Source organism: Pelmatolapia mariae, linkage group LG18, assembly GCF_036321145.2.
Source record: "Pelmatolapia mariae isolate MD_Pm_ZW linkage group LG18, Pm_UMD_F_2, whole genome shotgun sequence".
Classification (NCBI taxonomy): domain Eukaryota; kingdom Metazoa; phylum Chordata; class Actinopteri; order Cichliformes; family Cichlidae; genus Pelmatolapia; species Pelmatolapia mariae.
In genome coordinates this window covers 12180301-12195512 of record NC_086243.1, presented here as the reverse complement: position 1 = coordinate 12195512, position 15212 = coordinate 12180301, and the positions used below count along the sequence as shown (strand labels likewise).

At 39.6% G+C, this 15212-nt stretch overlaps 2 protein-coding genes across 5 annotated transcripts in view; both read right to left on the bottom strand.

Annotated features, from left to right (window-relative positions):
- Window positions 1-238: 238 nt before the first annotated feature.
- Window positions 239-10108, bottom strand: rab3aa (RAB3A, member RAS oncogene family, a). The gene is made up of 5 exons (XM_063461544.1): window positions 10001-10108; window positions 6962-7186; window positions 5623-5741; window positions 5036-5160; window positions 239-3455 (listed from the first exon to the last, which is right to left on the bottom strand). The coding sequence occupies exons 1-5, from the start codon at window positions 10001-10003 to the stop codon at window positions 3265-3267; spliced, it is 663 nt and encodes a 220-aa protein (XP_063317614.1). The 5' UTR covers window positions 10004-10108; the 3' UTR covers window positions 239-3264.
- Window positions 10109-11353: 1245 nt separating this feature from the next.
- The window catches only part of pde4ca (phosphodiesterase 4C, cAMP-specific a), a 37399-nt gene continuing 33540 nt past the window's right edge, over window positions 11354-15212 (bottom strand). For all 4 annotated transcript variants that reach the window (XM_063461538.1, XM_063461535.1, XM_063461537.1 and 1 more), the window contains one exon: window positions 11354-14906. In XM_063461538.1, the coding sequence (XP_063317608.1) occupies window positions 14406-14906 (501 nt within the window). In that variant the 3' untranslated portion in view covers window positions 11354-14405. The remainder of the gene's footprint in view (window positions 14907-15212) is intronic.

The window sequence follows — 15212 nt, the reverse complement described above, 5'->3', positions numbered from 1 at the left end:
TCTACATATCTCTTTTTGCACAGTTGACACTGTGGGTGTTGTATTAAGTGCTGTAGAGAAGCTGAATCAAACCATAGATGGTCAAACAACTCAAAGGGCAGAAATGAACACATCATTGTAGTATTGTGCCCTCTGCTGGGCACAGTACAACTTACTCTAAACCATTTCTGAGCCATCACATGTGCACTTCTTGTAAATCACCCACACTTTGGGAGAGGTTGTTGAATCCACACAGAACTCCAGCTTTGAGAAGTTGTTTATTGATTCCTTATTTTTAGTAAACCTGGCATTACACAGTTACAGCACAATTCACATTCCTAATGCCTGACGGGCAGAAAGTTCCTATTTACACAGGTTATATGTAACAGGGTGAGGAAAGAGGAGGAGGAGGAGGAGCAGGACGGCTGAACGGGAGGATGTGTTTTCCCAAGTTATTAGCAAGTTTACAGCTGCAGTAAGATACACTAAGCAAAATTTAAAAAAAAAAAAAAAAAAGGGACAAATGTGGTAAGAATCACTTTTTAAATCAAGTGTTCAGCATATTCACTTTATTCCCAAAACACTTTTGATGTTTGGAGCTGCTGCACAGAGTAGAAAAACTACCAGACAGGTTTGATAGCACAAGTCCAACAAGCAATGTTTTTGGCTTTAAACACATCATCAAGACCCTCTTTATAGAAACTGTACATTCAAACACCCGAGTACAGTGCTCAAAAACCTTCAGCGAGGCTTCACTGTGCTGACGATGGTCAAAAAAACAAAACAAAACAAAATTGTTCTATGCTCAGCCTAGCCTTAAAAGTTACATAACTGATATCAAAAGACAAACAAACGTCCCACCAAAGTCATGTGGACATGAGCAGAGGTTTTACACTGGAATGTTTAACTTTCCTCTCGAGGAATCATCTTAAGCTTTGTACACTGTGCACTGTAAACACACTGTCATCTAAAAGCTGGGACAGTTTAGCGATTGAATACTACTGAACATCCCTTAAAAAGTTGAGTGCAGAATGCAATGCATAATCTAGGAAGAATACTACAAATAAATTAAGTTATAAATAATACAAAATAAATAATTCATGTGATGAAGCTATGTCTTCGCATGCCTCAGCATATGTCTGAATGCATGACTTACCGGTTTGTACTAAATACATAAGCGAACAAATCCCTTAACTTGAGCCTCACAGAAAGAAAGGGAGAAATAAGAGTCACAGTTAACATGCTCAAAAACATCATATTCTGTCAAAAATAAATACGTAAAGACATAAATATCATCTAGAAAGACATAAGAGGCTTCCTGGATATGGCAGGACTGTGCTGCACCAGTGCTCACACTGAATCACATGCCTTTCTAGTGAGTGCACGTTACACATTGTACACATTGAATGAAAGTAATACAATGTGAAGGGGGCTGTGGGCTTAACATCTGAAACCTTTAGCCCCACCGGGTACGTCCAAGTACCTTAACTGCATGATAGGTGGGTTTTCAAATCAGACAACAGCTCATACAGATAACCATCCAGTCAACAAGAATCCATTAAAAACATCAACGACATGCACGTCTTACTACGGCACAGGAATGAATCCAATATCCAAAATCATTCTCACTTTAATATATTATATATGCATTTCACCTTTAAAACATTTATACACTCTTCAGTTAGCGAAATAGATCCTGTATCCTTTTATTTTGTCCTATGTGTTAAAAAGCAGTAACAAAAAAGGTTAAAAAAAAAAAAAAAAAAAGAGGCTCTGTTGCTTTTTTTTTTTTAACGCCACATTAACGTACTCTCTGAGTCTGCTAATAAACATTTCTTTAAAATTTCTGAGACAGGCCTCAAAGTAATTATATATCTACACTCATAGAATAAAGAAATGCACTTCTATTACTACCACTTATTTTCAAAGTTAACATATTTCATAACAAAACTAAAACTGACACACTGTATGCCTATGAAAAGTTTGCACCCAGGTGTTTCCAGTGTTGTAATGGTGAAGTGGTAAAGACTTGGTAGGAGAACAATAGGCTCCTGATTCTCTGTCATGGTGCTGAGTATAAGCCAGCCGAGAGTTATTACAGAACAGTAAGAAGTTCAGAGTGCAGTGCCATTTCTTTAAGGACAGGAGAGTAAATATGGCAGACACATGTGCACACTAGCTTAAGTCATGAGCTTGTTTTTTAAAGTTGTACAACCACGGTTCCTATGGTGGCATGCGCATCTTCTACATTAGTCAGCTATACCTGACCATATGATCAAATTCAGAAATGCCTATACCTGCATCTTTTAAGGTGGAAAGCACAGGTTCTCTTAAGTGATGTACGAATTTCAACCAGATTAAGCGTCCTGTTAATCTTTTGGATGCAAAATGTTATCAAAGTAAATTAGTCATACCTTTTCTGTTGACTTTTGTTTTGTTATGAACTACATTGCCCCTTGGGGATAAATAAAGTCTTTCCGATTCTGATCTGATTTAGTATAAAATCTCCCTAAACAACAGGAGCAGTGCATTTTTAGACTCCATGAGCATAGATGTCTTGATTGGTTGAGTGATATGCACAACTTGCTATTTTTCCACTAATTCCCTAAATTAAAGAGAGAAACGAGCTCTCAAACAACCCTGTAAGGACACCAAACTAAAACACAACTATGACAAGATGATTTCACATGCTCAAAACCACACCTGACCAATTCAAAAACAAAAAAAAAACATCAACCAACACAGCAACAAACATATTTTCAGTGGAAATAAATGTCGAAGAATTGCCAAATGATTAGTATCTATTTAGGTCTGAGGCATTGGTGCTGAATGGGAGTGGAGGCTGGAGGAGAATACTGCTCCTTCACAACCTTTTAGAGTTCAACCCAATCACAGACATTAAAAATAAGGAATGATGTAGTCTTAGCCTGACTGGCCTTTTGCAGTTCTGTTATAGTGCGTGTGCAGCTATTGAAGACTTTTTACGATGGTAATCATGTTAAATGTTCTTTACCCCTCTGACCAAATATGCATAATCTCATAATTTCTGTACTACTGACAACAAAAACTTTAAGAACACCACATCTTTGGGGGGAACTGGCTGATGTGGACAGTAGTTGTGGTGTAGTGAGAGGGGTGGAGAACTGAAGAGCCATCTTGCATCTGTCTCTATGTATGGCAGTTTCTGTGTGTGGTATGAAAACAAACAAAAAGAAAGCAAAACTCAAAAATAAAACCTAACAAGGTGTGTGGATCTCATGACAGCAGACGTGTGTGTAGCTGTGTTCAACAAGCACAATCCTGATGGGACCTCTGAGGCTGCTCGCTGAGCTGTGGCCCCTGTTTAGCTCCGGTGATGGTGGGGTCGTTGTTATCCAGACTCTCTGCCATCCTCTCACAGATGATGTCCACGAGCCGCTCGAATGTCTGCTTCACGTTAATGTTGTCTTTAGCGCTTGCCTCAAAGAACTCAAAACCTGGCAGACGGGGTGATAGAGACAGACGCGCTGTGGTTACACTTATTGTTTCAATGTGCAGCTTATCCTCTTAACCCAGTGATCTCATCGTGGCAAGACATATCAAGACTAGTCAGGCAGGCAGCTCAAGTCTGATGACGTTTTCCTTTATATCAGAAGGCTGAAGAGATTTTAAAACCATTTTTTCTAAAACCTGTCTCCCTTTGACTGGTGGTCTGAGATTGAACCAAATAGTCTAAGAGTATAAAAACATACTTCTCAAAGCTGCAGCTACTTAGCTTCTTTGTGCATTTCCATGTTTGTAATTTCTTAAGTTCTGATGATCTGATCTCTGTTAAACTATCAGCAGATATCTTGTGTAAGGCTCATGTTAGCAGTTCCACTTTTGCTTAATTACCTTTAATTTAGAGTTACAGTACTGTGCACAAGTCTTCAGCCACCCCTCATTTCTTTATGTTTTGCAAGGATAGTAGGAAACATGCAAAAATACACAGAAAAAAGTATATAAAAAGGCAAAAAACAGAGTTCTCCAGGCTTCTTAAAGGACATTCAGAGCTTATCTTTGGATGTTGGCTGCTTTTGTTCTGTTATCTGTCAAGATGATCCCACAATGCTTCAGTATTTTTGAGGTCTGGGCTCTGGGGAGGTCAATCAATGACTGACGGTGTACTTGTTCTTGTGTATTTTGGCACACCTTGGCATTTTATAACATGTTTTCCTTCCTTAAGAATGGCTTCTTGACAGCTACCTTTCCATTGAGACCATTTCTGATGAGGCTTTAATAAAAGGTAGCTCGATCAACTGGAAGGTCAGGTGCATCTCTTAAGTCCTGTGTTGATTTTCCTATTTTAACAACATAATCAAGGATATGATTTACCTGCTGCAGACATTTTAGGCCTGCCACATCTTCTTGGGTCCTCCACTTGTCCAGTTTTCTCAAAACATTTTTTGACACACTGAACATCACCTTGTTGGTGGAAAAAAACTATTTTATGTCTGTCAAACTGGCAGTTTTAATAGATTCAGCTAAAGAAATGGTGACAAATGATGTGTTTCTGCAACAGCCTGCTAGTAACAAAGTGCCTGTCCAAAGAAAAACTCAGAAAGCCTTAAGAACTGTTGTTCAAGAGCACTATAAACATTATAAGAAAGTCTGGCTCTTTGTATAAACAAGTGAGGAGTGGCTCAAGATTTTTGCACAGCACTGTATTATACTAGTACTCTTACAACCTCTCATCCTGCTTAAAATATTGTCTGTAATGTTTTATGATGGCCGTGATGAAGGCCACAAGCCCAAACACACATCAAACAATAACATTTCTCTGTAAGAGCTGCTGCAGCTTTAACCTCCTGCAAACATCAGTTTCACACACAAATGAAATTATGCAGTGCAGCAAAGCTGAAGAGGACATTAAAGAGATATTAAGCATTATGTTTGCTCCCATAACGACAGCCTCACAAACAAACAGTCTAATCAAAACTTGGCCATCGGAATAAACTTAAATATTCTTGGAAATGGGAGATACACACCCAGAGTGATACAACACCACACACAGTGTCCAGTTTTCAGTCTGACTTACCCAGCTGTTCTGACAGCTGCCGACCCCTCTCTGCAGCCACCACTCGCTCGTCCTCCATATCACACTTGTTCCCCACCAACAGGACCTGAGCGTTGTCCCACGAGTATGTCTTGATCTGGGTCGACCTGTTTGCAAAAACAGGATGGTTTAATGTTCTGACTCACGGAATCTCACAAGCATTTCTGACATTAAAGCAATTTAATCAGAAAATATTTTGACACATCCCTTCAACACAGAACTGTGTGGATCTGAGAAGAAAACTATCTAACATATGATCTGCTGCGTTTCTTTCTCATTCAGCAGTGACATACACTTCTTCCATCTGTGTTGCAAACACGGAGTTAGAAAAACCAACGGTTATTTTTAACATCACTGTGCATTTGTTTGCTGATTTCAATAATGACCTACTGTAGTCTAACAGATCATTAGACTATCTCCATGTAGTGGAACCACAGCTGTACATCTCAGAAATTTAGATGGAGGATACGCTGAACTCAAAAGGAAAGCTGGGCGAAATTAAGAGAAAATAAGATTGCAGCTTAATGAGTCACCACTCTCACAGACACAGACAATCAGCCGTCCCTCACCAGTCTTGCACAGCGTTGAAGGATTCCTCATTGGTAATGTCATACATGAGGATGAAGCCCATGGCACCCCTGTAGTAGGCTGTGGTGATTGTCCTGTAGCGCTCCTGCCCAGCAGTGTCCTACATTCAGAGACATTTTTGAGAATATGCAGGATTATTGTCAGCAGTGGACAAAGAACACTGACGAGGCACCTGCAATGGATTTGTGGCTGTGCAAGAGTCTCCAAACTCCCATGAGCATTACACATTCTTGTGGTGTTTCATGTAATGAGTACTTGGTTCCAGTGTCAGGCTTTATGGCTCGTATTAAGTACGCTTCAAGGGTTTACACAACAAATAAAATAAATCTAGGCACAGAAGAGGCCAGTTCTGGTACTGATTAGCGACACACGATAAGACAGACTCCACTGTCACTAATACGACGGGCAGGAAAAATCTGTATTTTAATAAACAATAAGGTAAAAGGGAAATTCATGATAACTCTGAATATGATGAAATCTAATTTGTTTGCCAGTTTGAAAAGCTGGAGGAATTCATGTTTAGTGTTAGCTGGCAACATTTTCAAAATGGATTATCATTTTGCACATCTCAAACAAAGTATCAAGCTGCATGTGAAAGCTGTTTCTTATCCCCGTTTTTACATCACTGTGAGGTTTATTTCAGTTTAAGTTAAAGGCATGTTATAGTTTAGGCATCCACGAGCATGCTAGGATCTGATTGGATCAGGCAGTGAGTGTGAGCCGCCGCTCAGGTGTCAACGTTCTCCTAATTATAGTGAAACTACACAATGATGAACCAACTATGTGTGAGCCCTTCAGGCGGACTTCAAACAAGTATAACAAGTACGATTACAGTAAGTGCTGTCTCCATCTGTCCATGAGTATAATTAGTCAGATAAATAGACTTCCTTTAACTTTGAGAAACTGGATTTGCAATCTGCTGTTATTTTATATAGAATAACAATCATTTAAAAATATAATGATGAGTGCAAGTGTGTGCAGCAGTCATATGGACTTAAACCATTAAAAAAAAAAAATCATAAACGCACACGCACTGCAGGCTGCATTTGGTTAAATTTAATTAGCTCTCCAGCTGTCCAACTCCCCTGCAGCATAAGAAAATCTTGATGTCAGTTTGAACATTTAAAAATTATGTAATGTAGAGGAACTTATATTATAGTGCCTACTGCAAGTCTCACTCACACTATCACGCATACATTCATAACTCAGTTCAATTATAAAATTTGCTTGTATTTTCCATCAAACACTGACAGGAGTTAATTAAGTGTGTTCCATAAAGACATACAAGTACTATTTTTGTGCTATTAGTTACATTCTCACCCATATCTGAAGCTTTATCCTCTTGTCATTCCTGTAGATGGTCTTGACCTTAAAGTCGATGCCCACAGTGCTGACAAAGGCTGGCGTGAATGAGTCATCTGCATAGCGGAAAAGGAAGGAAGTCTTTCCTACGCTGCTGTTGCCAATGATGAGGATTTTAAACATGTAATCAAAGTTTTGGTCCGTAGACTCCTTCTGCCCGTATGTGGCATTTGCAGACGCCATCTACGCAAGGATAAGTAAGTTATAAAGAACAAAAGCTTGAGGAAACAGCATGCAATGTTACTTTGCATGAAACAGCAGAAACACGTTACAGTATGCACAGTACAACAACTTAAAATACTGCAAACTACATTTGTGCAACCTAAAAAAACCCAAAACAACAAATTTGTTGCAGATGTGTTGTATTTGTTGTATTTACTTCCATCAAATTTGCAGGGCATGTATTCATATAACTCCTTAATTAAATAAACAATTCCTCTGCTGGTGGCTGAGAAACTTTATGGTTGGTGCAGTACCCATCAGAACATTTTTCCACCCACTATTCCCTGAGCCAGCAGATCAGAGCTTTACTAACCCACAAAAAGCCAGTTTAATTGCTTTATATACTCCTAGAATTATCTACAAGAGTAGAAAATTATTTATTAGTACATTTATTTTGCATTATATTTACTGTAAATCTGTATCAGAGAACTAATTAGTAACTATATATATTTTTTGTAGTGAAATAAATACTGTGCCCACTCTTTAGACCAGGAGTGTCAAACATAAGGCCTGGCCCTTTGGATGGCTTTCAAAATTGTGAAGCCGGATATAAATTCAAGACTTTTAACTGTATTTTCACAAGTTTTACAGCTTTTTCTACAAATAAAGAGATCCCCCAGGGTCATTCATACTACACCAAAGTAATGAAGTTATAGATTTCTGTAGTTTTACAAGTTAACTTCTTATAATTTAAGCTCAAAGAGTCATACTGGCAGATTTCTTTCATTTACTATAGCAGCATTTCTTTCTCATGCAGAAAAACTGAAACATACTTCTGAAATGGTGCTTCTTTTTCTTATATTAACATATCTGATTATATTAGCATATCTCTTTCTGTACACTGAGAGAAAGACACATTTCATTGCCCACATAAAAGCAAGCTGCATGTGGCCTCTGATGTAAAATGAGTTTGACATCCATGCTTTAGACTCTCTCCTGCAAGCTGTAGGTACTGCTGCTAGAAAGAGAAAGAGGAGAGTTTCTACCAGCCTTCAGCAAAATTTAGTAGAAATCTGTCAAATTGAAATATGCTGGCACATTAAAGCGCTTTTACTTTACTTTTTTCATTCAGATCACTGCGTAAAAGAAACCCTTAAACTATCTGATTAGATGGTCTGGTGAAAGACTTCTGATGGTATTAAAATGTGAAAATACTGACTGCAAGAAAAACTACAAATTAGTGAGGATTCAGGTGAACTCAGCCGATGGAAACACTGGGCCAAACAGGTCAGCAGCAGGCCAATCAACATGGCCAGCAAGCACTTCCATAAAACTACTGTTCTGTTGAATCCTGTGGTGCAGAGGCCTCACCACTATCTTAATATTATAGTTAAAGATAAAGTATAGCTGATTAATTAACATGTTGAATTCTATAATTTACATGCATTTTCCAGTTAGTCTTCAGGTGGTGAAATATTTCACAGTTTACTGGCTAAATTAACCAGATCAAACAGACAGGCAAAGCATCAGAAGAAAACTACAGATGCAGAGAAAAGCCAAATCAATCTATATTACCCACAAACATCCTTTGAAGCCTCCTTTTTTCTAAACCAACATTTGTCTGAGTAAGGAAGTCAACAACTCAAAGGCACAGAGCTCTGAAATGCATGTACCACACTGAGATCAACTCTATTGCAGAAAGTACCTGAACTCTGAAAATAATATGATGCAACAATTATGGCATCATGAACTCAATAAGATGTGCCTCATTTCATCGCATGCTGACATCTCGTGTATCAAGTGAGCCTTACAGCAGACAAATATGTTCTGAAAAGGAAATAGTCTAAAAATACATCCATAAACTTGTGTAAGTTTCCAGCACTACAAGGATGGTCTGATAGAGGGTATTACTGCAATCTTACATGAGATCATAACTAAAAACAGCCTCATGCATACCCCTGATGGGGCTAGATAATGGCATTACGGTCTGTTGCGTGAGATTTTAAGCTACTGCCTTGGATGTATCAGGACATGAATGAAAACTGATGCCGTTTCGCTCAGATGCTGCGTCACATCCAGCCAAAAACAGATCAGAGACACGAGTGTTTCTACGTCATATTAACACAGGTTGGATAAGAAATGCACACCTCCACTCCACACAGATAAGAGGGCGGAAGTACTAGGGCTTAGCAGGCTAAGCGTCAGCTAAACTGACTACCCTTTCCCATCCAGGGAGGGCTGGGACCTGCGTGAAGCGCTTGGCTGTACAGCCAATTATGGATGCCCGTATGGTGGGCCAGAATGTGCTTCGTAGGGCATTGTATTTTGGAAACGGCCCAAACAGTAGTGCCCTCTCACATCACGTCGCTAATTTAAATGGCTTGAACCACACCACCAATTAACACCGGATCTTAGCTCCGCTGAGAATAAGCCTGAAATTGACAGGTTGGTTCACTTTAGCTAGAGAAATACATGGTAACACTATAACGCGTTTTCATGCACCTTAGCCACCACGAAAGGTAACAAAGGGGATTAAAAGAAATTAACGCATTGCGCATAAAATGGAGGTGTTTAGCCTCTACAAATAATCTGAATTCGGCTAGAATCGCTACCTTTAATGCTAACACAACAGCCACCGTTATTAGTATTTATATGTGGCAGCAGAGGCTAGCTAAGCATCCCAGCTATGTCAAATGAAGGTTACTCCTCTTAATTTACGGCTAAACAGGCTATCAAAATCTCAGACTATATAACCGATTTATAACCCACATGCTTTCTGTTGCTACTGTCACACTTGACAAGGTCTAGAAATAACAAAAAAACGCAGGGATTTACCATGAAATGTGTTTTCTCCTCGGCTTCACTGCAGCGGCTAGCCTTGCTTTGCACCTGCAGTAGCTCTTACGCTTCTCGATTGGCTGCCTCCGGCATAAGCAGTTGCTAAGTGTAAGAATGATTGGCATGAGACTTGACCAATCAGAGAAGAGAAAAGACTTCAGCATTGCCAGAGTGACCATACAGCGCTGCATGCGTTTTCTTTCTTAAATTGGCCAAAAGAGAGGACAGGCTCTAATAAAACAAAATCGGAGAATTTGAGAGTTACATGAGAGTTAACATACATGCATAAACCATGCTGTAGCTTGATAAGTACCACTGGGTATTCTGTGTCTCGAAATGATTAAAGTTTGGTGCAGTACTTAGGTAGGATAAAATACAGAAGTAAATATTCTTCTTATCACTCCTTGATGTATAGCATTGTGTTTCTTAAATTTTTTTTATTACTACATTTTTATTACAATGTATAATACATATTTTGCACGAATCTCCAAAACTCAGCATTCAGTTCAATACATTCAATTAAAATGTATTCAATTTAGCTTTATTTACATGACATCAAACCACAACAACCGTTATCTCGTGGCGCCTTTTATTGTAAGGCAGAAAACCTACAATAAAAGAGAGAAAACCACAACAACCAAACGACCCCCATGACCAAGCACTTGGTGACAGTGGGAATGAAAAACTTCCTTTTAACAGGAAGAAACCTCGAGCAGGACCAGGCTCTGTGAGGGGAAGCCAGCGGTATGGCTGAGTGAAGGGAGACAGAACAAAAGACAGGTTGTGAAAGAAAGAGAGATGAATAATAATTAATGCTAAATGCAAAGTGGTAGGGACTATTCAGGGTCACCTGATCCACCCCATAACCATAAACGTTATCATAAAGGAAAGTTTGAAGCCCAATCTTGGTGTCTGTGAATCACAATACATTACAAACTGGGAGCTGTTTCCACAGAAGAGGTGCCTGAAGGTTCTCCTCTCAAACTACTTTTAATTATATTAAGAAGTAAGCCAGCAGTCCAAGAGTGAAGTGCTCTATTGGGGGTGATATGATACTATAAGGTCTTTAAGATAAGATGTCTTTAAATACAACCATTTATCATCTTAATCTGTTATCCACTTAAGGTGACAGGAGGCTGGAGCTTTCACAGAGCGAGATCCACCCTTTGGAAATTAGAACTGAAAATAAAATTAGCATTGAACAATGTTTGTCTGCAGTGTCACGTAGAAATGCATTCTCTTTGGAGCTGCTTTTAAAAAAGCAGTAATCAATACTCATTTCCTTTAAGTGATAAATGCATTTTTATGACTTGCTTTTCTCATAAAAGGAGAAAACGGGACATCACAGAGTGAAGAGCTTTTCCTTTATTGGCAAGGCATACAGTTCTAGTTGGACAGAGGGCTAACGCAGCCACAGTTAAACAGCAGAGTTGGATTGTCAAAGCTGCAGAGTTTCAGTTTATGACACACATTCATAAAAATCTCCACGCACAGAAATACTGGTCTTGGTTGGCTGTTGAGACTGTTCGACAACGTGACATCTTCACTAAGAGTCAAAGAGCTTTCAGATGAGCGCACGTACTCCGAGATCCTTTATGAACACGTGATGCGATCAGATCAGTGATGCCAGAGGAAGACAGGCGATAGGACGTGATCCAGAAAACCCAGACGGAAATCTGTCACTCAGCAATTTTTACACCAAGAGAAAAGTGAAAGTGAGTATTTGCTCATGTATAATGTTATATTAGAAGTGAAAAGGAAAAGTTTCTCATACATGAAACTACGTGTGAGTATTAAAACCTTAGACTAAAACAAAAGCTGCTTCTCTGTCACATCGTTGCTGACAGGTAATACAGAAGCAATAAATAAACTGTACACAAAGTACTGTGAGGAAAAAGAACACAATGAATTAGTGACACGCAGAGAGACACACACTGACTCTTTGCATGTTGTGCTGGTTATAATGTTGTTAAATAGTCCTTTAGTGTTGAAGGCATCCTTGAGAGTTGAGTCGTCGGCTACAGGAAGGATTGCACATGTTTTACTCCAGCATGTCAGTGACCAGAAAAAAATCCCAAGTTAAAAATAAGGCTTCAAAAAAACAAAAAAAAAGGAAGAAAGAAAGCTCAGTCACACATTTAAAAAATAAGTTACACTGTTTCATGGTAATAAAAAAGTTTCTCGACAGGATGAGTTTAGTAAGTTCTCTGCATTACTTTCATAGTGTTTGAATCCGGCAGCTAATGTCACGCATCTCAACAAAACACTTCTTTTGCACAGTCAATTAGTTCATTATAAAAAGGACCAAAGAAAAGAAAAGAAAAGACAAGACAAGGAACTTCAGCCCTTCTGAGCGTCAATGGTCCAGCTCATCCAGTTCAATTAAACTACCAGGCTGTCCGTCAACAGAAAAGTGCAGAAGTGTGAGAGAACCGTACAAAGTGCTTTGAGTTTTTTTCTTCTTTTTAGCAAATACTTCAAAAAAAAAAGAAAGAAAAGAAAAAGAAAAAAATGAGAAAGAAAACTCATTCACCCAGACAACAAACACGTCACTGTTTTAAGACAATATCAGTTACTGTTACGGTTTGAACAGGAGTTCAGTGAGAGAGAAAAAGGAGCAGAGACACTGAGGTCAGATTGGCACACTGGGTGCTACAATCAACCAACTTTATCAGTCACTGATGGAAAGTAGCCAGTGGCAAAATGGAAATTACAGTACGGGTTGTGTCATGCTTGCTTGGCACTTGTTTTGTCATTGACTACCGGCGTGTCCCTGTGGAGAGCAAAGTACTGATCAATGAGAGGGAAAAAAAAGAGGGGAGATTCAGGCACAGGGAACTGGCTCTTTGTAACCTCCTGGGTTTTTACAGTTACAGCGATGCTAACATCTGTCATTACAACCTCATCAAGACACTGCCCTCATTAGTGCAGTAATCTATGCTAGTGGATGTTACCAAAAACACTATTTCAGTAGGTAGATGCTGTGTAGTAAGAATAATGGAACTCTAATAGCTTAATGTACTCGTAACTCTACTGTGACACTGAGTTTTTTTCTTTTTATGTTTTTTTTTTTTTTTTTTTTTTTTGCATGATGTCTGTGCTAGTTAGTGTTTCTCAGTCAAAAGCCTCCAATGAGTTCATGTTTTGGCTCGAGCCCTTAAAAACAGACAAAAACGAAGGCTACCTATGAACAAAACTGCAAAGTGCTAAAACTTGAAGGCAAACTGATAAAATGGGCGCCAAACATCAAGTCAAATAAAAATAATCCAAACAATAAAGCAACAAAAACAGAAAAATAACCGACATTTTTTTGGGTAGTCCTGCAGTTAAATATGTTTTCAATGTAAGAACTTGCAAATCATTTACCACAGTACCAGAACTTCAGTTCCACATGTGGACACTGGGAGGCACCATAACCACAGCCCACATCGCTCTGGATGTAACTCCTAGAACGCCTAGCGCTACACTGACCCTGGCTCAGTTTTGTTGCTGACTATATCTCATTAAGATTATTAAAAATGGAAATAATACATCTGAAAACATGAAAAATAATATGCGGTGCCAGCTCAGTCGTTATAATCATTAAAGCAACTTGCCTGCTGAGTACAATTAAATCGGCTGTGTAACACCAGCTGAAAGGAGTGCTACTGCATGTATACAAACACAGTGATAGAGTCACTTCAAATATCTGCTACATTTAAGGTGTCTTGCAAAAAAAAAAAAATCCTTCATAGCTCTTCTTTTTGTGCTATGAATTTGCTTACACTTCTTTCAAGTTTGCTGTTAGCTGTAGCTTCAATTTACTGTGTGTGAATCTAAATAACAGACAACTGAATTAAAAAAAAAAAAAACTTACTAAAAATGAAAAACCAAAAAAACCCCCAAAAGGCAGGCAAACCAGTATTTGCAAGTTTGGCAAGAAGTCTTAAAAGACTTTGTTGTGTTTTCGCGGTCATTCATCACTTCCTCGCTTCTTTCACACAAAAAAATACTCCGTTAGCGGAAGACACGTCTGTCTTTAGTCGTAGCGGACTTTAGGCTAGCTGGTAGAAAAGCATGTATTTTTCTAACTTCTTATCGTCTCTGTGGAACTTCAGCCACAATTTGTCTGAGTGAGAGACACAGATTTCCTGTCCTTACTGGAACAGCGACTGGGCCTATCTGTCTCTCTCCAGTGCAAGTGACTGCTGTGTAAAACTGCAGACTTTCTCAGTCCTCCCCCACAGCCTCCCGCACTCCCGTACTCCCCACCTTGAGTCCTGCTCTTAAACCCCATCTGTAGAAAAACAGAGGTGGTGGCGTTTGCTCGAAGTGGAAGGTGGGGTGTGACAGAGGGCGAGGCACTGAAATCAAGAATAATTAAACAAAAGAAAGTCGAAAGAGTCGAAACTATTGACTGGTGCTATGTGCCAATTCGAAAGCGTGGAACCCCAGAGACGCCTTCGTCCGTTTCTCTTTCTTCTGCCATATCTTTCTCTGAGTCTAACGAAAACGTCCTGCCCGAGTCACTTGTAAGGATTTTGGGAAGCCTTCGAGATGCAGGAGAGGCCGAATCGGATCTGTAGATTTCATGCCTCCTGCTGCTGCTGTGGCCCTCCTCTTCCTCAGGTGGGCTCTCTGTGTCAGACTCCCCCTCTTCTTCTAAGGTCAGCTTAAACTGAAACTTGTCAGCAGAAGCAGACCCGCTACCCCGACCGTGTGCCGAAGCTTCCCCTGCAAAGGCATCTTCCTCCTCCTCCTCCTCCTCCTGGCCCTCTGGGTGAGGTGATGGGCTGTGGGGGATCATGCTCTGATACCACTCTCTGTTATCCTCCAGCGTGTCCAGGATGTCCTGCGCATCTGGGTGCACCAGGTCGGCCCATGTTTCCCACAGAGGATGAACGATGTAGTCGATGAAACCCACCTGAAAGAGAAAGCAACGTTTAAGACTGCGAATAACAAACTCAGCAGTAATGCTTTGACTTAATCAAAGAACTCCATCTTTCCGTGAGCGGTTTTGTATCCGAACTAGTTTTCTTCCTGACGTCTACATCCATCAACCACAGGAAGCATGAAGCTAGATACGGCTAATTTTTACAGGCTGTCTCCCTATCATTAACATCAGGCTCATCATAAAATGTATTTTGAGGACCACTTCAGTGCCTTTTAGTTCCATTATATAAAAGAGAAGGGATCTCCAAAACCACCTCACAACAGAACAATCTAAATC